This window comes from Pseudorasbora parva, chromosome 4 (genome assembly GCF_024679245.1).
Source record: "Pseudorasbora parva isolate DD20220531a chromosome 4, ASM2467924v1, whole genome shotgun sequence".
Taxonomy (NCBI): domain Eukaryota; kingdom Metazoa; phylum Chordata; class Actinopteri; order Cypriniformes; family Gobionidae; genus Pseudorasbora; species Pseudorasbora parva.
The window spans coordinates 6,865,197-6,890,263 of record NC_090175.1 but is presented as its reverse complement, the minus strand read 5'-3'; the positions used below and the strand labels follow the sequence as shown (position 1 = coordinate 6,890,263).

The window sequence follows — 25,067 nt, the reverse complement described above, 5'->3', positions numbered from 1 at the left end:
AGTGCTTTGGAGACGGCGACGCAAGCGAGGCAAGAGGGGAGGGCTTCATGCTAGACTAAAAGCTCGCGCTAGCCGATTACCGCTACCCAGCCTCCTGCTAGCGAATGTGCGGTCTCTAGAAAACAAACTGGATGAGCTACAAGGCAGGATTACAACCCATCGGGAAATCAGAGACTGCTGCGCCCTGATTTTCACCGAGACCTGGCTCTCAGAAAAAGTCCCAGAGAACGCCATTCAGCTACAGACTCACTCGGTTCACCGAGGCGATCGAACGGCCGTGTCCGGTAAGACGAAAGGGGGAGGCGTGTGTGTGTTTGTAAACAACTCATGGTGTGAAGATATACGGACTGCTGACAAACACTGTTCACCAGATGTGGAGTTTTTACTGCTGTGGTGCCGTCCTTATTATCTGCCGAGGGAATTTACTGCTGTGTTTTTGGCCGCTGTTTACATCCCCCCACGTGCCAACTCCTCAGCAGCACTCGGTAAACTCCATGACGTCATCAGCGCATTAGAAACGGCTCATCCTGACGCTGTTTTTATTGTTGCTGTTGACTTCAACCAGTGTAGTTTAAGGACTGTATTCCCCAAATACCACCAGCATGTGGACATTCCCACCCGTGATAAAAACACTCTTGACCATGTCTATAGCAACATACGTGGTGCATACAGGGCTGCACCCCGCCCCCACTTCGGACACTCGGACCACATTTCTTTGTTCCTGTACCCTGCTTACAGACAAAGACTGAAACAAGCACACTCTGTCACAAAACAGATCAAACTCTGGACCCCGGAAAGCGAGACCACCCTGCAGGACTGTTTTGCTCTGACAGACTGGGATGTGTTTAAAGCTGGAGCCACTGTGGAGGACTCCTCCGTCAGCGTACATGACTATGCTGAGTATGTGACTGGGTACATCAGCACTTGTGTTGATAACATCGTGCCCACCATACGAATCAGGAAGTTTCCCAACCAGAAGCCCTGGATAAACAGTCAGGTACGTCACATGCTGCGTGCCCGCTCTCTTGCATTTAGATCAGGCAATGTGAACGAGTACAAAGCTGCCAAGTATGGACTGAGAAAAGCCATCACAGCGGCCAAGAGGCAGTACAGAGAGAAGCTGGACAGCTTCTACTCTAATGCTGATTCAGGGCGGATGTGGCAAGGCCTGCAGCACATCACAGAATACAGGACCACCACCAACAACATCACCTCAACAGACAGCCTACCGGATGACCTCAACACATTCTACGCCCGCTTTGAGGCCCCCAGCAACACTGCAGAGAGGGGGCTCGCACACACCTGGATCACCCAACCCCCCTCCCCTCCACCCACCATCTCAATAACTCAGGTATACAAAGCTCTGAGGAAGATCAACCCCCGCAAAGCAGCAGGACCAGACAACATTCCTGGGCGAGCCCTCAGAGCATGTGCCAAAGAGCTGGTTGAAGCTCTCACCTCCATCTTCAACCTCTCCCTCAGCCAGCGCATTGTACCCTTGTGTTTCAAGAACACGACCATCATCCCCTTGCCTAAGAAGAATCCAACAACCTGCCTGAATGACTATAGGCCAGTGGCACTCACTCCAATCATAATGAAGTGTTTCGAGAGAGTGGTGCTGGCCCACATTCAGAGCAGCATACCAGACACCATCGACCCCCTGCAGTACGCCTACCGGCCAAACAGGTCCACCTCGGATGCCATCGCTGCTGCCGTCCACTATTCCCTCTCTCACCTGGAAAACAAGGACTCATACCTACGGATACTATTCATAGATTACAGCTTCGCCTTCAACACGGTTATCCCACACAAACTCACCCACAAACTGTCCGTACTTGGTTTGCACCCCACCCTCTGGGACTGGCTCCTAGATTTCCTGACTGGCAGGCCTCAGTCTGTCAGGATTGGTAATAGGACTTCAGCCAGCACCATAACCAACATTGGCACTCCACAAGGCTGTGTACTCAGCCCCATCCTCTACACCCTGTACACCTACGACTGTGTCGCCTCCCACAAGGACAACATCATCCTGAAGTTCGCGGACGACACTGCAGTGATAGGACGCATCGCTGGCGGTGACGAGGCAGCTTACAGGAGAGAGGTGTCCAGTCTGGTGTCATGGTGTGAAGAAAACAACCTCACCCTCAACACAGACAAGACAAAGGAGATGATAGTGGACATGAGGAAGGAGAGGAGTACTCCTCTGCCACTGTTCATCCGGGAGCTTGAAGTGGAGAGGGTGAGCAACTTTAAATACTTGGGTGTCCACATAAGGGAGGACCTCAATTGGACACCTCACATCACACAGCTGGTCAGGAAGGCTCAACAGCGGCTGTATTTTCTGAGGAGGCTGATGAGGTTTGGCATGTCGCCCAAGATCCTCAGCAACTTCTACAGCTGCACCATTGAGAGTGTCCTGACCAGCTGCATCACTGTGTGGTATGGCAGCACCTCTGTCAAGGACTGCAAACGCCTGCAGAGAGTGGTGAAGACTGCGCAGAAGATTACCAGGGCTCCACTACCCTCTCTGCTGAGCATTTACCACCGCAGAGTCCACAGAAGTGCTGCTTCCATCATCAAAGACCCCTCCCATCCCCAACATGGACTGTTCACACTTCTACCCTCAGGACGGAGGTACAGAAGTGTGAAATGCAGGACTTCCAGAATGAAGAACTCTTTCTTTCCCTCTGCCATAAGACTACTAAACAGCAAATAGGAGTCTACTATCACAACGTTACATGAACAATTGTTTACATACTGCAACTTGCACTACCGCACTTTACACTATCAGGACTGCACTACCCCACTTTACATTATCAGGACTGCACTACCTCACTTTACTACTTTACTCTTAAGTACTTTTAATTTTTTTTATTTATTTGCTCTTTTATATTTATATATTTATCTTATTTTTATTTTTTTTATTTTCTTTTTTGTGACATTTACCATGGACGGCAAAGTAAGAATTTCATTGCACAGGGAAACATGCTTTCTGTCTGTACATATGACAATAAACACTTTGATTTGATTTGATTTGAAATGTGAGCGCACACGCAATTTCTGTGAGTCCAGTTTTGTGCGAGAGAATGGATTGAGATTCCGCTTGTAAGCAGAGATTCGTTGCTTGTAAACTTGATGTGCTCTCATGGTACAATATAAAAAAAAGGTATTATTTGGAAATATATTATTTGCAGTGGTATTTTAAGAGTAAAACAATACTGTAGGGCTATATACAATGTTTCAAAATGTATAAAAAATGTTGTATAAATAGTCATACCTGAAGACGGAACAGCAATGCAACGGGTACATGAGACAGGCCGAGAAGCAGCCTAGAAAACAGCAGCTAGTGCGCTCAGGCCGGCTCAGAAAACAAAACTAAACAAAAAACAAGCAAAAAAAAAAAAAAAAAAAAACCTCTTCTTCCCCCTAGAACAGCTAGAATAAGACCATATTGAGATGAAGCAAGACATGAACAGATCAGAGGTTTGGTCACACAGATCACCCAGTTCACACAGCTAATGTTAGCTATACATTTATTAAAGCAATACATATTTTAAAGTTTTACATTTTCCTTTCATTTATAATTGATTTCCATTTGTGGTTTTGTATGTTATAGAAACTTATAAAATTAAATTGATATCATGAAAGCAGTAAATCAAATTAAAGGGGAGACTTCCTTCAGAAATGTTGAATTGATTCTATAAAAAAAATACAATTAAATCATGCTCCCTATTTCTCACAAATCCCCTTTTTCTTCGCAGAGCACGGGAGATCATTCCAGTTGTTCAGGATGGGGGCTGAAGGCATCAGTTCAACACAGTCCTCATCTCCATCTTGGTTGTTTGGCTCTGTTTTATACCAGAACCTGAATAACATGTGGTAAGAGTACATTTAGCACAGAAGCAAGAGCAAAACGAAAGTGCAGAAAAGTAACGGAGAGAAGAGTTGTGATTAGCTAACACATCTTTGGTTGTGTTTTTTTGTGAAAGAGTCGTGTCTTCGCTTATTCTTTAGAGTTGTGACGGTCTCATGTTTAAAATACATCTGCAATGTTTTGCTCTGAGTGTTTTATCACTTACCCTTGTTTCAGTGGTGAATTATCCACCCATGTCATGATCCCCTCGTTCTGAATGTCAGACAAACCAATCCACACTCTCTCCTTGGTGAATGAAGATATGTACCTCTGTGTGTGAATAAAAACAGGAATAAGTGTGATTCTTCTCCTTCACACACACACACACACACACACACACACACACACACACACACACACACACACACACACACACACACACACACACACACACACACACACACACACACACACACACACCTGCTTCACTTCAGTGTTGATAATGATCAGATCAGCTCCTCGATCCCTGCAGTACTGCCTGCTGTCAGACCAGCTCTTCAACTCACTGGACATGAACAAAACATCTGGACCACACAGAGTTTCATATATAAACTCCCTTTTAAAACCAATGGGTAAAGATAAAGAAAAGTATGAAAAAATAATCTTCCTTAAAAACAGATTTGTACCTTGTTTAGATTTTTCCTTTAATTCTTCACCCAAAGACGTGACTGTTCTTTCTAACTCCAGTTTCTCCTGACTCAGAGAGTCAACTCTTCTCTGTAACTGGCCTTTCTCAGCAGTGAGATCATTGACTCTGGTCTCCAGCTCCAGTTTCTTCTGACTCAGAGAGCTGAAGTTGTTCTTCAGTTGGTCTTTTTCAGTCATTAGATCAGTGTAATTGTCCTGTAAGCTGTTGATAGTCTGGTTTAACTCTTCAGCTGTGTTCTTGTAACTCTTTAACAGGTCTCTCTCTGCTGTGATGAGGATGATGAAGATCAGCAGAACAACACAAATGAGCCCGAGACACACCGTCATCAACACCAAACACCTGCTTCCTCCTGACAAACAGAGAAAACACACATCAATTAAGGGACAGACACACACACACACACACACACACACACACACACACACACACACACACACACACACACACACACACACACACACACACACAGTTTCAGTCAATCTCATGTCAATCTTGAGTACCTATAGAGTAGTATTGCATCCTTCATATCTCCGAAAAGTCTTTAGTTTTATTATATTTATTAGGGGTGACCCCTAATAGTCGAAGATTCGATGCATCGATATGCAGGACCGGATTCGATCACTGATCTCATGGTCGAATCTTCGCGGGTGTTATGAAACGAGGATCATACCATTTTGGCAATATGGGGGTGCTCAATATTAGTGTTATAAAGACGCGTCGCAGGACTCGCACCGCTGAGCGATCGCCCTTTTAAGGGCACTGAGCTTCGCAACGGATGCGGGCCTTTGAAATCCGAACACATATACACTGACGGCGGCATTTGACGCCTGTCAGCAGCGATTAAATGTATATTTCCCTCAAATCGTGAATGTACTGATTTCACCCTGTGCTACAAGATACACTCATCGTGCAGCTCTTCTGTCAGAAGTCGATTCAAAATTGAGCTTGCGCGTATATAATGTTCACGTCTGCCTGGTGTGAGATCCCTGAGACACGGCGCTGAGCTTCAGTCCGGTGGGCGACCCCCTTCAGGCACAATCGGCTTAAGAACGTGCATATAAACGCACTCAAAGTGTTCTTTTCCTCACTAGGCAGGTATTGTTTGTAGGTTTATTTATCAAAATGTTCTTTTATATATTTGTGTGATGTTCTGTGTTTCGATCGCGGCTTTTAAATGTTATGAGAGAACGGTTAATGTAGTGTAACGTTAGCCTAGTTTTGATCACTTTATTAAAAGTGTTGGCTGTGTGCCGTGTGTAAAGTAAAATAAAAATAGTCTTAGCCTCCTGCTGACTAGTGTCCTGCCCTTCCCAACCCGTTTACACCGTTTATTTGTTCCGGTCTATGGTTTACACACACACATAGATGATTCGACTATCGGTCGACCATACAGAGATTAGAAAATTCTGATTAGAATATGTAAATCCTTAGTCAGGGACACCCCTAATATTTATAAAAGAAAGATAGGCTGTACTGAGTCCTTCCGGAAAAACAACAACAAATGGACGCGTATCGTGTGGGCGGAGCAGAGTCGCAGCTATTGCATGAGAGTGTCTGAAAGCTGTGACATCCTCAAGGGTGGAGAAGAAAATATTACCCTAATAAACAATGTCTATCAATCAGATTCAACTAATACATATATGATCCAGAATCAGATCCGGAGGCTGAAATAAATTGATGATGATTTGGTTAATGGACCATTGTATGCGACTAAACCTTAGCAGTAGCAAGCAAAACGGTTTTGCACGTCAGACTAGTGTATAGAAAAACAATGGAGTAGAGCATTTGAATGAAGAAGCATGCTTTGTGTGAACGCCCCCTAGGCTAATGTTTGGGTGGTTTTACAACAGGTAATCAGTCAATCAGCTTTAATTATATCGCGCTTTTACAATAACGATTGTTTCAAAGCAGCTTCACAGTGTTAAACAGGTTTAAATAAGTTTGTTGACTAAACAAACCAGAGAGGGAGTCTGGAACATTCGTCTGAATAAAGAAAGCTTGGCAGGACCGGGTCAGCGTGCGCGATCGGCAGAGACATTACTGTTGTCCAACACAAGTGGTGAGCTCATTTGTTTATTTATTTATTTGCTTCACGGAGTGAAGTATAGCCGTGAGTTTTTGGTTCCAACGAACCAGAGCATCGATTCAGACCTGCAACGAGGACTGTGATATTTGATTTGTGCCGGCTATTAGATTCAACAGGCGTTACCCTGTCAATTCTCTTTTGAGTGTTTGTCCATTTACATTCTTGTGTTTTTTATTTATTTTTTATATTCAGTAAAAGGATTACCCTTTTCTTTAATTGTTGTTGCCATTATTTCATTACCATTCACACCGGTGGGTTTATTTGAGAACACCAGCAACCTTATTAACCACTTGCCCTTATTAAACTAATAGACGTTTAGGGGATTTTAGAGCCCAAAAGAATTCAGGTTAGCCTTCCCCCATCAGTGTACAGAAGGGGGCGCTACATATAGATAGACAGACAGATAGAAGTATACAGGTCCTTCTCAAAAAATTAGCATATTGTGATAAAGTTCATTATTTTCCATAATGTAATTAGCCTGACGTGGTGATAGTCAATTCTAGTCAGAATATAGCCCTATTTGGACTGGATTAGTTTAACATGGGGACGTGGGGGTAAAGTAATTATTACCAGAGGTTTATCATTTAAAGTAAAAAGAAGATCAAAAGCACTTATTAGAGGCACAACACTTATTTTAGCTCTAGGAAAGTGTCTATTACCAACATAATCCAATCAGAATCGTTAGACTGGACCTAACTGTTTATTAAAACACACATATATATTGGAGACGGAGTTCAGACTGGCGCTCAGGATGTGTGTTTGCTCACGTTATAACGGTAACGTCATACGCACATGACGTCAAGGAGGTGCGTAAAGCGAGTTACTCCTCCCACTTCTGCTAGTTTTACTGAGATGTCTTATCCCGTGCGAATTGGCCATTGATATTACAGACGTCCTGAGGTAAAATGACTTTACCCCCATGTCCCCATGTTAAACTAATCCAGTCTGAATAGGGCTAATGTCAGTAAAGATTAGGTAATACTAATCCCGTTTGAATAGACCTGCTGTAAAAATGTATGGTAAAATTCCGTCATTGGCTGTTTAAAAGTTAAAAAAGAGCACATTTTGCGACCTTGGAGGCGCTTGAAGCATTCGGTTGCATTGTAGGTGGTGGGACAAATCTGTGGAAAATGTCCAGTATTTTCCGCATATCATTTAAAGCAAAAAGAAGATCAAAAGCATTTATTAGAGGCACAACACTTATTTTAGCTCTAGGAAAGTGTCTATTACCAACATAATCCAATCAGAATCGTTAGACTGGACCTAACTGTTTATTAAAACACACATATATATTGGAGACGGAGTTCAGACTGGCGCTCAGGTTGTGTGTTTGCTCACGTTATAACGGTAACGTCATACGCACATGACGTCAAGGAGGTGCTTAAAGCGAGTTACTCCTCCCACTTCTGCTAGTTTTACTGAGATGTCTTATCCCGTGCGAATTGGCCATTTATATTACAGACGTCCTGAGGTAAAATGACTTTACCCCCATGTCCCCATGTTAAACTAATCCAGTCCGAATAGGGCTTATGAGTCTGAAACTGCTCCATTGGGCTGTGATTATGGGGCGTGTTTCAACCCAACCAGGAAAGACCTCAATTGGGCAGACCTACAACCAATCAGAGCAACGAAGCGACGCCAACAGAGCTCAACTGCACTGTGTTGCCAAGTCCGCGGGTTGAAGCGACTATTATGTGATATAAAGACCCATGAGTGCGAATTTTAGCAGGCAATCTTGACAAAATAACACATTTTACTCCCCAAACGCCATTTTTTTCTCTGGAGAACCCCCGAGAAGCTATTGTTTAGGGCTAGTAGTTGGCAGGTTTTGTTGTAAAAAACTTGGCAACCCTGTCTGCACGCGTGCTGGAATAAACGATCTTTGCCGGTGTTGTAAAAAATAAAAGAATTTAACCCCTTAACTGTCACGGTTTTCCAGCCTTTGCTATTAGCAAATCCAGGTGTTTGAGACAAAATACAGAACAGGACTTTTTATCTTCTGAACCTGGACTTTCCACCTCTGTTCACATTTCAAAGTCTCTGCTGCCCTGTGGTGGACAACTGGAGACTCTGACAATCACAAGATCTCATCAGAGGATTAAACAACTCCACAAACAGCATTACCAGCTTCACACATTACTAACCAGACTGACTTTATTTCTGTCAGACGACTACAGAAGCTCTTACTGAGAATTATCAGTTTAGATGTCGATGATTTACTGAAAATAATGAAGTCACCATTATGGTGATCAGTATTTGCTTTAGTCGGGCAATATGTATAGATAACCCTTACATGTTGTGTGCAAAAATTGTATGAGCTATTCAAAAATGAACTTAGACAACTTGCCTGTCATTTCTGAGCTTTGAAGTCGTAATTGTTTTAAAATGACAGTATCGGGAAATAAATGTGTGTGGTCACGTGACCAAACTACCCAACAATGTTTGACTTGCCCAGAACTCATTAGACATCTTAAATTTGCATTATTGAACATTAAGTTGCTGGTCACAAAATTGTGATCACAATTGTGACTGATTGGATTAGCTGGGTTTCAAATCAACCTTTTTAGGTAACTTACCCTAGTCTTGGTACAAGACAAACACTGATATATGGTTAAATTACTATACATAAACATTGAACAAGTAAAATAAAATTAATACATTAAATACAAAAGGCAGAAACATCGATATAGCCTATATTGTTCCAAGACATGTTTTTTTTTATTTTATTTTTTTTATTGTGTGACACTTCCTCAAACACTGACACCATTAATAACATGCTCTGTAACACCAGACAATCGCCTTTAAAGTAATTTTCTGCTTACTGTGCTTTTCATCTTTTCCTTTATCCTGACCGTTACTCAGTGTTTGAGGTCCAGTTGTGTCCTCAATAGGTCTGCATTCAACATTTTGATAAATGTTCTCTGAATCCATTATTCACTGCGTCTGAAAGCACGTCCTCACAGATGAGCTGTGATCTTTATAATGATATGTAGTATTTTTACAGTATAGTGTTAAACGTTCACAGGAAGTGGGTTCATTTCACACCAGCCTTCAACAAGAATTAAGACTTGCAGTTCAACTTAAAAACTCTCTACAGACTTAATACTACTCTTTGTGTGTATTGTACACTCAGCCACGTTATCAGCTTCAAACACTAACCAGAGGAATCTGTGACCACTCAAATGGACTCAAACACCCTTAAACAGGCCAAACTGGACCTTTGTGTTGATGATGCAGGAAACAGCAGCAAGTGCCGTGAATCTGATGTTTCTTTTCCTCTCTGATAAACCTGCTTTCTGCTGAGCCCTGCTGGACTGCAGCAAATGTATCCATAGAGCAATAAACAGATACAGAATGAAATATTGAATAAATACAAAAAACTGTTTCCTAGTAAAAATTAAGGTGTTTGGCCATTTTATCAAAAGTAAAACTACAGCACAAAAGCATGTTGTGAGAAACTGGATGTTTTGAGTTTATTATAGCAACAACACTGTAAACCCTAATGTTGTCTTTACTTAAACAAATCAAGTAATCTTGACTAAATATTAGTTTAGTCCAAATTAAAAAATATAAGTTAGTATAACTTATTAACCTACAACCTACCTGAATGCATAAACTTAAGATTTCAGTTTTTATGAACTCAAAATCATAATTAATCATAAAAAAGCTCACTCTGGTCTTGCTCAGATGTGATTGGCCATGCAAGGAGTTCTGTCTGGCAACGAGAACTAATTCACTGATTGGAGGACATTTATAAAAGGCAGTCCTTTTAGCCTCGTCTATTGCTGATTGAAAATAAGATGGAGACTTTTTAATTGTGATGCCATCTTAAATTTGATAAGTACAAATTTGTAAGTTACTAAACCTAACAATCATATGTGAACTAACTTATAACTAACCAGATGGACTTTATTTCTGTTTTAATGAAAATAGTTTTGTTTGAAGTCACCATGATGGAGATCAGTGTTTGCTTTAGTTGGGCTCTTGACCCATGACTGTGTAATGTTAATAGTTCTCTGGCTGCTTTGTGTTTGTGAGACACATTTGTTAAGGAACAAAGAGTCAAGAGAAAATATCATGAAGCAATGTTGTTAATAAATTGATTATGAAAACATCATCACATATAAACAAAATCCTTGATATAATGCAGAGTCTAATGCTCTAATTGTCAAAAGGGTTTAGAATATTTTTATATTAATGCATTTTCATTACAACCCCTGAGTTACTGCAGCATCAGATCCTGCATAATTAGCCTATAACAATCAGTCATAGGATTTAAAAAAAATATATATTACTGCAAGATCTGATGCTGCAGTTACTCAGGGGTTGTAATGAAAACTAATTAATAACACAGTTGTTAGGCGCCTCCAGGTTGGGTACAGCAAAGGTTAATTGAGGTGCTTTCATTTTTTTTCACAATTGAGGTATGCCTCTGAGTTTGGAGATAAAGAGTTCTCAACATCCCGATCAAAGGGATTTAAAAAAAAAAAAAAAACTTCCATCTTTTCTCCCTTTCCATCTGGCAAGGTTTATCCATTTGATGCAGTGAGTCTTGATCTCCCATCAGACACCCGGAGGGCCCTCCCGTTCACTATCCATCTTTTTCTTTTTCCCACCCAGCGAGGTTTACTCGTCCGATACCATGAGTTTGATCTCCTTTTGGACGCTGCAAAAGCTCTCCTGGACAAACATCTATTCTTTACCTTCCACCCGTCTGCCAGCAAGGCTTACCCTTCCGATTGCAGTGAGTCTTGATCTCCCATCGGATGCCATGAGAGCTCTCCTGCCAGGTGTTTCCCCATCTCTTTCTCCGTACCGTTGGCCGACAGTATCCACTCACCTGATGCCAGGAAACTGCTCCTGATGGAGGCTGGGAGGGCTCCCTTGGTCAGTCATTTTTTATTAAATGAGACACCCCGTTTATCGATTTCGTAGGGCTCACTCATCTGACGCTGTGATTCTAATCTCCCGTCAGATACGGCTTGAGCCCTCCCAATCAGCTGTTTTCAAACTACGCGCATGTTAAATCTCATTGCGTGCTCTTTTTCCAGCCGGTAGAGTTTTTCTCGTCTGTTGCAGTAAGCCCTCCCAGGAATAAAGTCAGTCTGGTTAGTAATGTGTGAAGCTGGTAATGCTGTTTGTGGAGTTGTTTAATCCTCTGATGAGATCTTGTGATTGTCAGAGTCTCCAGTTGTCCACCACAGGGCAGCAGAGACTTTGAAATGTGAACAGAGGTGGAAAGTCCAGGTTCAGAAAATAAAAAGTCTGGCTCTGTATTTTGTTCCAATCACCTAGATTTGCTAAGTAGCAAAGGAGGAAGAATTAATGAGTGAAATCAGCTGACTGAGTTCATGAGTGGAATAAAAATATGGCAGGACTTTCACTTTCTGACCCCTGGACTTTCCACCTCTGACTATAGTTATTAATTTTCTGACATGCGTGACAATCTCACTAGAAAACTAGAAACAAACTAATATCTTGAAGTAGATGTTGTAACTCCAATCGTTAGCTGAAGTGAGACATGTTTTGCTGAGAGATCGAGACATCCGATGAACTCACGAGCAGCTGATACTGAGCATGTGCATGTAACCGAACATAGTGGTTCTCGGATCAACAGTACAAAACGAAAACCATTTCTGTCGGACACGTTCAATACTGAGAACCGATGAGCCGCGCATGCGTTTTATTTGTTCAGAGGAACGAAATACAGGTTAAGTGTATAAAACTAATCACGTTTGGAAACATCATAAAGTATTATTTTAAATTTTGGAAACAATGGATTGTAAAATGGTCAAATTAAACATTTATTTGTTTTATCAATAATGCATGATATTTTCAGGAACAGTTTTTTTCTTATTTAATTTCTAAGTCGATACACATTTTAAAATATAATCAAAACAGTAGGTTTGATATAGAGGGAATGCATCGACGTCACTTTCCCGCCGTAACACGCCCCCTCAGCCGGGGCTGAGTGGCAGAAGAGCAGCTGCTTGACTGGAGTTAATGGAGGAAAACACGAGTAGAGCAAACGATCCTTACAACTTACCAAAGAGTCAGTGATCCATGGATAATGATATGCAGCCAGGAATCATGTTTTCCTGACATTTTTAGGAGCCTCATTTCGACAAGAATGTTTATAACTGTCATTCATCACATTTTTCGAGTGAATCCCGCATGTATATGTGGATGGGTCAGTGTTTTGAAGCGTGTAGTGGTGGTAATATACTTTATATTCACTAAAAGCTGTCACTCATTCAATAAACGCAATCTCACAAAGTTCCGCAGTGACGTTGGTATACAACGAATCTCTTATTTTCACAATGTCTGCACTTACAGAGGATTGCTGCGCATGTTTAACTGAACTCAGCGCCTGGAAAAGCGCTCGAGCGGTGAGTAATTCTAAATCAAACACCTGTGATTGGCCAATTCCGTAGTAGAAGTCCACAAACATGTCTGTGATTGGATACATTACTCACCGAGGTGAAAACACGCTGGAAATGTAATCATTTGACGAGTGCAAATACAGATACACACTGGATCTTTTGCTAGCTCCTTTTCGCGGATAATATGCAATTATTACTAATTATTACAGAGGATTACATATCCTAGACAAGCAGTTATGTGCAGCGTTTCACTCTAAAAGCAGCAGCAGGTGGCAGTGGTTTGAGTGAGAAAATTACACGCTATTATCAAGTCCGTCTCAAGCTCAGAACAACGATGACTATGCGGTCCGTGGACAAGCCTCCCACTATTAACCTGGCGCCCCCTGAGTTTTAATACCATTGTCCATAAAAAAAAAAAAAGTTATATTTTGTCTCTTGAGTACTTGTGTGTTTTCTTGGTTATTGAGCCCACAGTAAATTCATTGTCCAGTAGAGAACCTGTGAATTAACCTTTCGTAGTATTTGGGGTCGGTTACAATATAGACCAAAACTATAATTTGTACTAGGCTGTAAACATGTTTTTTTTCTGCTGTAAAGTTGGGAATTTTAACATGGGGCTCAATGAGATTCTGCTCCTTCTGGAGCCTGTCCCTAGTGGACAGTCGAGGAACTGTAGTTTACATTTCTTCTGTATTTGCTTCAAGAGAGATCGCGGCAGGTTGCCACTAGGTTGAATCAGATGCGGCGCACGGTGCTGAAATCTTGGGACCGGAGTTGCCCAGTAGAGAGCAGGAAGTACAGCCGTGATATCAAAAGCCCGTCCAAACTCTCACAGATGCAGAACGATTATCTTGGTGTGAAATAAACAGTTATGTAATGTAGAAATTAAAGCAAAAGCTCCAATCTGCTCCCAAAAATCCCCCAAAAATTCTGTTAGTGCCTCAGTGACAACTTCACTCAGAGAAGACGTTGATCTCAGCTATCAATCATGATGTCACACCCCCAGTTTTTATAGCATCAAATAACTAACTAAAACGAAACTTATTTAAAAAACAATACTTGAAATTAAATCATCGTGATGATAACTGCCAACAATGACAAACAAATTTTGGGGAAAACATATTTGATGTGGAATTTGATTGTTTAGTTTGCCCCGCGTCTATTATAAAAAAAATGATTGTACCGATGGCTTTGATTATGGGTGTATTTCAACCGACACAGGAAAGACCATAATTGGATAGAGCTACAACCAATCAGAGCTACAGAGTAAGTGACGCATGTTGAGCGACGCATAGCTGTCAACAGAACTCAACTGCACACATGCTGCCTGGAACTAACGTTAGTAGAAGATGAGTGTAAACAAAATGTAAACTAATATTTGAAAGCTGGATCTGAACCCGGCGGGAAGACACGGACCCGAATGGACCTGATTGTCTCATATTCCACAATAAACTGCTCTTAAAAAGTCAATAAACAAGTTGTGAAAAAATATAACTTTTTGTCTCAGCCTACCTATATAATGGCTGTTGTCTCCCTTCCTTGTACCTGATTGTGATGTATAATATTCCTCTCTTGTTGTTCCAAGCATTCTTAATTCTCTCATAATTTCAGCTGTAAAACTTTATGTCATGGTGACGGATTCATGCGTCTTTGCAGATTTGCATTTCGACTCGAGTAAATTTGCATAAGTACTGTTTGCCCTTTTGGACTAATGATTGCTCGTTGGGTGCCATGGCCGCTGACGTCAGCATTATTTATTTGCTATCATCTTTGTGAGTCGAGTCTGACCACCAAAACTTCAAGATTAAACAAGACGGTTCATTCATATTATTTTTAAAGTCATTACAGTCACTGCGGAAGCTCGGGTTGCCATAGAAACTTGACATGCACTCACACGTTAGCTGGACCAACCTGAAATGTGAACTTTTTCACGCAATTTGAGTGTCACAGAAAACATTTCTGATAGTTCACCTGAGATTTTGTTGCTAATTTTAACTATATTGTTGAGTACATTATTATCGTGCGCTTGCATTAAATCTCTCCGCTTTCTAAACGGCTGAGAGAGCTTGAGCGAAAGAGAGAGAGAGATAGCGCGTTTTTTTTTCTTCTAACCTTTCCCAGCTCACACTTCTTATCCTAATTTTACAATTTGCAAGTTACACAAAACACACAAGCCGTGCTGACTCTGATCACAGCTAGGTGTTCTCCGAGTCTGATGGACTCGGGTATTACACACAATGTTAAACAGACCCTGGAACCCTGGACCCAAAGTAATAGATTGAGTGCCTGACGGCTGTGTGGTGCTGTGAAAAATTCTCAAAGTTCCTGTGTGGATTGGAAAGTTTCATCCTGCAAACCAACCATAAACCATTGATTCCATTGATCAATGCCAAGAATCTAGATTCAGTTCCCTTGAGATGTCAAAGGTTGTTACTGCGGATGATGCGTTATAATCCTGTTACACAATATGTACCTGAGAAACTGGTGGTCGCTTATGCGCTTTCACAACACCCTCAGTCAACCATCTCTTCAGGGGTCAGTTAGTGCAAGAAGTGGAGGCTTTTGAGAATGCAGTGAGGGGAGCATGGTCAATCTCTACCACAAAACTGGAATCTGTGAAAAGAGAGACGGAGACAGATTTCGAGCTACAAATGGTCAGGCAGTATGTAACTGATGGCTGGCCCAGGTATGCTGCTAATGTCCCACAAGCCATTAAATCATACTACAGTGCACGCCATCACTTGTCAATTTTCCAGAACCTTGTGCTTTATGATGACAGAATCCTAATTCCTCAAAATAAGAGGTCCGAAAGACTGCAAGTGGTAACCAAGGGATTGTGAAATGTAGAGAGAGAGCCAGATGTAGTTTGTGGTGGCCAGGCTTAAGTAAGGAAATCTTGCAGTTAGTTAACAGCTGCAAGGATTGTCTGGAATCAAGACCTACCCAAAGGAAAGAACAACTTCTAACCATCCCACAGGCCAATCGTCCATGGGAGAGGATTGGTGCTGATATCTGTGAAGTAAATAAGCAGCATTACTTGGTAGTCGTGGACTATTTTTCAAGATACATTGACATAGCTCATCTTCAGGACTTGTCAGGTAAAACAACACGTGCTTGCTTAAAGAACATGTTTGCATGATGAGGCTGTCCCAATGTTCTCGTTACCGATAATGGACCACAGTTTAGTGGAAGTGCTTTCAAAGACTTTGCTAGAGACTATGATTTTCAGCATATTACTTTGAGCCCTTATTATGCCCAGTCAAATGGAGAGGCTGAAAAGGGCAGTACAAACAGTTAAAAAGATTCTGAAACAGTCTGACCCATTTACAGCTTTGATGAGCTACAGAGCCACACCTCTAGAGCTACAGGTAGACAAATAAGAACTACAGTTCCCACATTAGTCGCACCTGAAACCTAAATGGCTTGATCTTCGACAAGTGAGAAAGGCTGATCAAAAAGCAAAAAGGAGCTATAGAAAGTATTACAACAAAAGAAACAGTGTCAGAACATTACCAGAGATCCCTTCTGGAACTTCTGTTGCAGTCAAGCTGGATGTTGAAAGAGGATGGACAAGATCCGGTACTATTCTCAGAAAGTGTGAAATGGTAAATGAAATGGTAAACCACGGTTGTACCTTATCTAATCTGCTTTCGTCGATTTAGGCAAAATCGAAGACACCTAATGCCCACAGTCGGTGACAATGAACCATCACACACTTGAGTTCAACAGACAAAAAGGGTCGAAGGAAACTCAGGGTCAGGATCAACTTGAGGCTTCTGCCTGAACTGATCCATCTGAATCCGATTTCAGTCACACAACAATCATTTCACCAAAAGGGGTGAAAACAAGGTCTGGACGTCTTGTCACAGCTCCACAGAGATATATAAGGATTTTATGTGAAGAAAAAAAAAAGAAAAAAAGAAAAGAAACATTGTTTGTGAAAAAAAGGGTTGTTTCCAACTACAGTAATTTTATGGTTCAACATTACATATGTTAAGGATATAAAACAGTTAAATGTTTTGTGTGTAATATGTTCCTTATCCATTAGGTGGCGACCAAGTGCTTGCCAAGAGCTGAGTTGCAGTGTTAAAAACAACTGGAGAAGTGCAGTCTGGTACTCATGGGCTGCGTCCGAAAACCTAGGCTGCTGACTCGTTGCCTCATCAGACAATGACTTGTAAGGCAGCATTTTGTGCATGAAGGCACCGCACAACACTAATTTTGGACAAACTTCTAAGGCAGTGTAACACTTTAATGATCTACAGCAAAATAGAGAGAGCTTTGGTGAGAACTAAACATATTTCATTACTACAGTAGTGATTTCTCACTAGACATCAGAAGTGTAATATGTTGGTAAAAATCGTACATTTACGCACAAACTGACCCGCAAACGCAACTTCTGGACGCCATCTTTTTCCCCCAGCTCAACTGTCACTGAATGGAAAGCACAGGATTGTGGGATATCAAAGGCAGCGAAGGATACATGTACGCTGCCTTCAAAAATCCATCAGATGAAGGTATCTCAGGAGATAGGAAGTGAAGCAAACATTAGATTCGGACGCAGCTTGATGCTTTCCTGCCTTCAAATGTGTCCTCTGAAGGCAGCATTTTCCAGGTTTCGGATGCAGCCAGGTTTCGGATGCAGCCATGATAAGTCGTCAATGTTGCATGTTTGTTCCACCAAAACTCTGATGTTAATAAAGCGCACACGATAAAGAATGATGTTGATTTATTGAAACATCACACTCATTTGTTTTGTTTATAAAAAAATATGTTCGCCTGAATTCTGCAATCTCTCAAGATGAAGACATGTTAGCGTCTGACAATTAACTGAACATATACTAGTTTATTAGTGACATTTAGCCTACTTTTTAAAACCTTTATTTGAATAGGGCAACATTTTTATTTTAAACATTTTATGTGAATATAGCAACATGAAACCTCATTCAACAAAATATTTCTATAAATAAATCGCATACAGAGATCCCTCCCCTATCAGCCAATCACTGTGGTCATAGTTAGCAAGCGTGATGACATCATCCATAGCAACGAGGTCAACCCCGCCCTTACTCTTCGCTTAAGACTTCTCTCAATTCTTTAGTAAACGTCTCAGCAGTTTTGTGAATAGGTTTAGAGAGAATCCCCAATAGGGCCCCAGATCACCACCATGATCCCTGCTCTCAGACTAGCTCTTCAATAAACCTATGTATTGCCTGCTAAACTGGTAAACTTCTTCCTCAAAGTGAGCATGTACCCTTCTCTAACCTTCTAGATGCAGGCACTCTGTGGTTGTGTTGCTCACTTTCAGTTTTGTTTGGATTGACTGTTGTTAAGCCCGTGGCCTGCCTATTAAAGGCACAAAAATACTGCCCGGAATTCGCCAATAACCGATCACACAATTCTCTGAAGAAAAAAAAGGTATTATTTGGAAATATATTATTTGCAGTGGTACTTTAAGAGTAAAAAATACTGTAGGGCTATATACAATGTTTCAAAATGTATAACATTTTTTGTATAAATAGTCATACCTGAAGACGGAACAGCAATGCAACGGGTACATGAGACAGGCCGAGAAGCAGCCTAGAAAACAGCAGCTAGTGCGCTCAGGCCGGCTCAGAAAACAAAACTAAACAAAAAACAAGCAAAAAAAAAAAAAAAAAACCCTCTTCTTCCCCCTAGAACAGCTAGAATAAGACCATATTGAGATGAAGCAAGACATGAACAGATCAGAGGTTTGGTCACACAGATCACCCAGTTCACACAGCTATTGTTAGTTATACGTTTATTAAAGCAATACATATTTTAAAGTTTTACATTTTCCTTTCACTTATAATTGATTTCCATTTGTGGTTTTGTATGTTATAGGAAGTTATAAAATAAATTGATATCATGAAAGCAGTAAATCAAATTAAAGGGGAGACTTCCTTCAGAAATGTTGAATTGATTCTATAAAAAAAATACAATTAAAACATGCTCCCTATTTCTCACAAATCCCCTTTTGCTTCGCAGAGCACGGGAGATCATTCCAGTTGTTCAGGATGGGGGCTGAAGGCATCAGTTCAACACAGTCCTCATCTCCATATTGGTTGTTTGGCTCTGTTTCATACCAGAACCTGAATAACATGTGGTAAGAGTAAACTTAGCACAGAACCAAGACCAAAACGAAAGTGCAGAAGAGTAACGGAGAGAAGAGTTGTGTTTAGCTAACACATCTTTGGTTGTGTTTTTTGTGAGTTGTGACGGTCTCATGTTTAAAATACATCTGCAATGTTTTGCTCTGAGTGTTTTATCACTTACCCTTGTTTCAGTGGTGAATTATCCACCCATGTCATGTTCCCCTCGTTCTGAATGTCAGACAAACCAATCCACACTCTGTCCTGGGTGAATGAAGATATGTACCTCTGTGTGAATAAAAACAGGAGTAAGTATGATTCTTCTCCTTCATACACACATGCACACGTGCACACACACACCTGCTTCTCTTCAGTGTTGATAATGACCAGATCAGCTCCTCGATCCCTGCAGTACTGCCTGCTGTCAGACCAGCTCTTCAACTCACTGGACATGAACAAAACATCTGGACCACACAGAGTTTCATACATAAACTCCCTTTTAAAATCAATGGGTAAAGATAAAGAAAAGTATGAAAAAATAATCTTCCTTAAAAACAGATTTGTACCGACCTTGTTTAGATTTTTCCTTTAATTCTTCACCCAAAGATGTGACTTTTCTTTCTAAATCCAGTTTCTCCTGACTCAAAGAGTCAACTCTTCTCTGTAACTGGCCTTTCTCAGCAGTGAGATCATTGACTCTGGTCTCCAGCTCCAGTTTCTTCTGACTCAGAGAGCTGAAGTTGTTCTTCAGTTGGTCTTTTTCAGTCATTAGATCAGTGTAATTGTCCTGTAAGCTGTTGATAGTCTGGTTTAACTCTTCAGCTGTGTTCTTGTAACTCTTTAACAGGTCTCTCTCTGCTGTGATGATGATGATGAAGATCAGCAGAACAACACAAATGAGCCCGAGACACACCGTCAACAACACCAAACACCTGCTTCCTCCTGACAAACAGAGAAAACACACATCAATTATTGACAATTCTCTCGATAATATTAGATAACATTTCAATCCCTTGTAAGTAATCCAGCTTTGTCTGTAAATAAAGAGTTTATTCTTTTATAATGACAATCATCTGGAATTCCTATACAGTAAAACATGTAACATTTCATATAAAATCAGAAACAATTACACATTTTTCATAGAAAACCATAATTTCCGTAACAGCTCTCATGCCCTCAAACATTAGCGACACCATCTTTACTTCAAACGAAACTTTCTCCTTACTTTGCTTTCGATCTTTTTCTTCATCCTGGCGACGACTCTGTGTTCGAGGGCCCGATCGGTTATTAATATTTCTGCACACGTAAAAGGTCCCTGACTCCATTATTTGCTCAAACTTACAGTCTTTTACAGTACGTGTTCACAGATGAGGTGTGGTCTAGGATGTGCCGTGTTTTTAAATAGTTCTAAACCTACACAGGAAGTGGTTTCATTAGTTCAGAAACAGAAAAATCTAGATATTCTCATTCTAAAACTCTCTGTACACTCACACTACTGTATGATTGAACATATATATTAATCATATTCAACCTCATATAGTCAAAGCAATGAGTTGACCCTGTGATCAGGTTAGCAGTTATGACGTCCAACAAGAGGAATCTGTGATCACTCAAACACCCTACAACAGGCCGAACTGAAACGGTGTATTGAAGACCATAAACTGGAAGGGGAAGATGATTTGCATCGGTGTGGAGCTCAGGGATAGAGACGAGGATGATAGGAAAGTGATTGTGGCATGATGACTTCCTGTTTACAGTCAGACAAGTGGGTGACAACAGAATATTCACATAGCTGCCAACTTTTCAAAAAAACTTAGAGTGAGATTTGGTGGTGCCAACCAAAATGTTGCTGTACAAAGCAAAAATTGCAAAAAATAAATAAACAAATAAATAATAATAATAATAATAATAATAATAGCTCTCTCTATAAATGCATCTGCATTTAAATGGGGTACTATTGTTTGTTTGTTTTTTGCATCTATATGGCGGTTTGTATACATCCGATAGACACACACAATTTTAAAGCACTATAGACAGTGGCGTAACTTAGTAATGATGGGCCCAGTGAGGGTATGACAAAAATGGTAACACTTTAGTTTAGGGTCCTATTCTATATTAGGATATTGGCTGTTTATTGCTACTTATAAATCAAATATTAAGGCCTTATTCTGTATAGGACCTACATCCCTTAATCATAATAAAGGAACAGTTTTATAATCACTGATTCCAAATGTGAGGTAGTTAAGGGGGTTCGGGGGCATGCACCCCCGAGAAAATTTTGATTTCTATGATCTACATATGTGCATTTTAATATGTTCTGAAGACCAAAAAAATTTGATAACAATAGCTTAAAAACCATGTCAGGGACAATTTTCGTCAGTGAAGAAAGTAAATCTGGTTAACTGATATTTATGTTTTATGAATCATTTTTGCAGACACGTTAATTTATTGAAGGCTAGGAAAGGTGACTACGTTTATTAAATTACTTCAAAATATGCACACATTCATTCGGCTACTAATCTTATGCCCAATACAGGCAGAAAAAAACTGAGCTATTTAATTTACTGAAGGCAACAAATGGAATTGATTTAGACCATTTTAGTTGGCCGCCCATGATTTAGACCAACTAAAATCAGTAGCTTAGTTTGGTATAGTTCTTTTTGCGTGCATCTCTCTCCAACACACACACTTGTATTCTTGATCATACTTTGCTTTGGGGTTAAAAAAAACTGGCTACCTTCACAGCGTTATACGGTTAATGAACATCCCGACGCCGTTTAGATGAATCGCCTATATGTGAATATGTGCTGTGCAATTATTATTTAAAAAAACAACAATAAAAAAACAACAACAAATACGACATTTTAAAGAGAAAGCGTCTGATCTGATCATATCAATATGGATACGTTTGCACCAGCTCTGCAATTTAGCACTCCAGACAAGTTACATTTATTACACTTTATACAATATAGCATAGCTGTGGCTAGGGGGGCGTGGTTCAGCGAGGTCTGCAGCGAGAGAGAGAGACGGACGGTTGATACGCGCACACAGAGACACTGAGTTGACCCGGAAGCCGGAAGTGCTGTGAACCGGAAGAGAATCTTGTTTATGAGTTTGAATGATTACACACGCTTGAGTGTGGAACTGAATAGAAATAAAGAGAGCATATCAACCGTCCAGCCGACCCCCGTGTCCTCTTCCTTCCTACATTCACGAACTTACTACACTGGTGCCGAAACCCGGGAAGGAAGTAGGACCGCGCCGCCGCCATGCAGACGCCCTCCGCCACGCCATTTGCGGACATCATCACCTCCCTCGCGGCCCTCCACCAAGACCAACACCAGGCGATGCTGGACCTTCGGGCAGATCAGGAGCGCCGCTTTGCCCCGGGCACAGTGGCCGGTGCACCTAATACCACTACTGTCAGGAGAAGCCCAGGCGGCCGCACAACAGCTACCGGTGGCGAACCTCCTCAAATACGACGACCTGAAGAGGGCCATCATTCAGCGGGTCGGCCGGACCCCGGAGCAACACAGACAGAGGTTCCGCTCCCTGGAGTGGGGAAAGGCCGGCCGACCCTTCGCGATGGCCCAACAGCTCCGGGACTCGTGCCGCAGATGGCTCCTGGCCGGCGGAAGCGACGTGGACCACATTGTCGATCTGGTGCTGCTGGAGCAGTTCATCGCTCGGCTCCCAAAGAAGACCGCCGAGTGGGTCCAGTGCCACCGGCCCACGTCGCTGGAGACGGCCATCAACCTGGCGGAGGACCACCTGGTGGCGTGCCCGGGGGTCGGCGAGCCCATTCTAACTTCTCACTCTCTCTCTCCCCCCTCTGTCTCTCCCTCTCGAAAGTGTCCCTCTCCCTAAGTCCCGCCCTCCGGGCCCTCCTCGCATTCCCCCCAGAGGCCGGGGTGGGATGGGCCCTGGACCGTACGGGAGTTCGCGGGCTCCGCCCAGGGGGGCGGGTGGTGACAATGGCTCTGGTTCCACCCCCTCCCCGCACTCATTCTCCAACCCACTCCCCGCCGCAGGGGCGGCGGGTAGGCCTGGGCTGGCCTGCTGGCGGTGCGGCGATCCGGATCATTTTGTGGACCGATGTCCTATGATGGACATCGGGACAATGATCCGGGTCCCGGACGTACAGCGGACCAACCTCGATCAAGCAGGAGAGTACCAAATTCCTGTGAGTATCAAGGGGGGTACATATCAGGCTTTGGTGGATTCAGGATGTAACCAAACCTCGATCCATCAAAGCCTGATGCAGCCTGGGGCATTGGATACAAGCCGCATGGTTAAGGTGCGGTGTGTGCACGGGGATGTGGTGGAATATCCGGTTGTCCCAGTCACGATACAGTTTCGGGGGAAAAAGCATAAGGTAGAGGTCGCGGTTAGTCCACACCTCCGGCATCCACTAATTCTGGGGACGAATTGGCCCGCCTTTCCGGCTTTATTGGGGTCGTTATGTGCGGATGCCGCTTGGGAGAAAAAGGCGAGGAGGGGGGCGGCGCGAGTGCAGCTTGGGGAGACTGAGACGGGACCCTTGGGGACAGCTTCAGAGGAACCGAGCGGGATCGAGAGACTGATTCTCTCGGACCGCGATGACTTCCCTCTGGAGCAGTCACAGGATGAGACCCTTAAAAACGCCTTTCAGCAGGTCCGATCTATCGACGGCCAGTCTCTCCAACCTGCCTTGCCTGTCTCTTATCCTTATTTTGCCATAATAAAGGATCGGTTGTATCGAGTGACCCAAGACACTCAGACAAAGGTAGATACAACCCAGTTGTTAGTACCAAAGAGCCGCCGGGAAATGCTTTTCCAGGCGGCTCACTCTAATCCGATAGCGGGTCACCTGGGACAGGCGGCCACGCTGAATCGCCTCATGACCTGATTTTTTTGGCCAGGCATTCATGACAACGTGCGCAGGTGGTGCGCGTCTTGTCCGGAATGTCAGTTGGTGAATCCACTAGCCGCCCCAAAAGCGCCTTTGCGCCCCCTTCCATTAATGCAGGTCCCCTTTGAGAGAATTGCGATGGACCTCATCGGGCCATTAGAGCGATCCGCACGCGGCCATCGTTTTGCGTTAGTCATCGTGGACTACGCAACACGATATCCGGAAGCAGTGGCTCTCCGCAACATCTCCGTGAAAAGTGTTGCGGACGCACTGTTTCGACTAATCTCCCAGGTGGGGATTCCGAAAGAAATCCTCACTGATCAAGGCACGGCGTTTATGTCACGCACGTTAAGCGAACTATATGGATTATTGGGCATTAAATCCATTCGAACAAGCGTTTATCACCCACTAACGGACGGCTTGGTCGAACGATTTAATCGCACCCTTAAAACCATGATCCGTAAGTTCGTACAGGAAGACGCCAAAAATTGGGATCGGTGGTTAGAACCCCTCCTATTTGCCGTGCGGGAGGTCCCCCAAGCCTCCACGGGGTTTTCCCCCTTTAAGCTTCTCTACGGGCGCCAGCCACGGGGGGTGCTGGACGTCCTGCGAGAAACTTGGGAGGAGGGACCTTCTTTGGCGAAGAATGAAATTCAATATGTGCTGGACTTGCGAACAAAACTCCACACACTGGGGCGGCTATCCAGGGAGAATTTGTTACAAGCCCAGGACCGCCAGAGCCGGTCATATAACAGGGGTACGAAACTACGCAAATTCACACCGGGAGAGAAAGTGCTCGTATTACTCCTAAGTCGAGCTCGAAATTAATGTCAAAGTGGCAGGGGCCGTTTGAGGTCGCACGACAGGTCGGGAATCTCGATTATGAAATGATACGATCCGATAGGAACGGGGCGCGTCAAATATACCACCTCAATCTACTTAAAAAGTGGAATGAGGTAGAATCGGTGTTGTTGGCAACGGTGATCGGGGGGAAGGATGATCTCGGGCCAGAGACGAGCATCAAAGCACAAT

At 42.6% G+C, this 25,067-nt stretch overlaps 2 protein-coding genes across 2 annotated transcripts; both read right to left on the bottom strand.

The window, feature by feature from the left end:
- Positions 1 to 3,457: 3,457 nt before the first annotated feature.
- Positions 3,458 to 9,605, bottom strand: LOC137073852 (CD209 antigen-like protein C). Its single transcript, XM_067442557.1, has 5 exons — positions 9,471 to 9,605; positions 4,540 to 4,911; positions 4,334 to 4,437; positions 4,080 to 4,183; positions 3,458 to 3,865 (listed from the first exon to the last, which is right to left on the bottom strand). Exons 1-5 carry the CDS (start codon positions 9,577 to 9,579, stop codon positions 3,730 to 3,732), a joined length of 825 nt encoding a protein of 274 aa, XP_067298658.1. The 5' UTR covers positions 9,580 to 9,605; the 3' UTR covers positions 3,458 to 3,729.
- Positions 9,606 to 19,008: 9,403 nt separating this feature from the next.
- On the bottom strand, positions 19,009 to 20,469 carry LOC137073677 (CD209 antigen-like protein C). The gene is made up of 5 exons (XM_067442385.1): positions 20,370 to 20,469; positions 19,715 to 20,086; positions 19,505 to 19,608; positions 19,329 to 19,432; positions 19,009 to 19,144 (listed from the first exon to the last, which is right to left on the bottom strand). Exons 1-5 carry the CDS (start codon positions 20,467 to 20,469, stop codon positions 19,009 to 19,011), a joined length of 816 nt encoding a protein of 271 aa, XP_067298486.1.
- Between the last annotated feature and the right edge of the window lie 4,598 nt (positions 20,470 to 25,067).

Coding starts and splice junctions, on each gene's coding strand:
- LOC137073852 (XM_067442557.1), bottom strand. CDS start 9,579: ATGGATTCAGAGAACATTTATCAAAATGTTGAATGCAGACCTATTGAG. Junction 4,438..4,539: donor AAAGGAAAAATCTAAACAAG/GTACAAATCTGT, acceptor TGTGTGGTCCAG/ATGTTTTGTTCATGTCCAGT. Junction 3,866..4,079: donor AATTCACCACTGAAACAAGG/GTAAGTGATAAA, acceptor CATGTTATTCAG/GTTCTGGTATAAAACAGAGC.
- LOC137073677 (XM_067442385.1), bottom strand. CDS start 20,469: ATGGAGTCAGGGACCTTTTACGTGTGCAGAAATATTAATAACCGATCG. Junction 19,609..19,714: donor AAAGGAAAAATCTAAACAAG/GTCGGTACAAAT, acceptor TGTGTGGTCCAG/ATGTTTTGTTCATGTCCAGT. Junction 19,145..19,328: donor AATTCACCACTGAAACAAGG/GTAAGTGATAAA, acceptor CATGTTATTCAG/GTTCTGGTATGAAACAGAGC.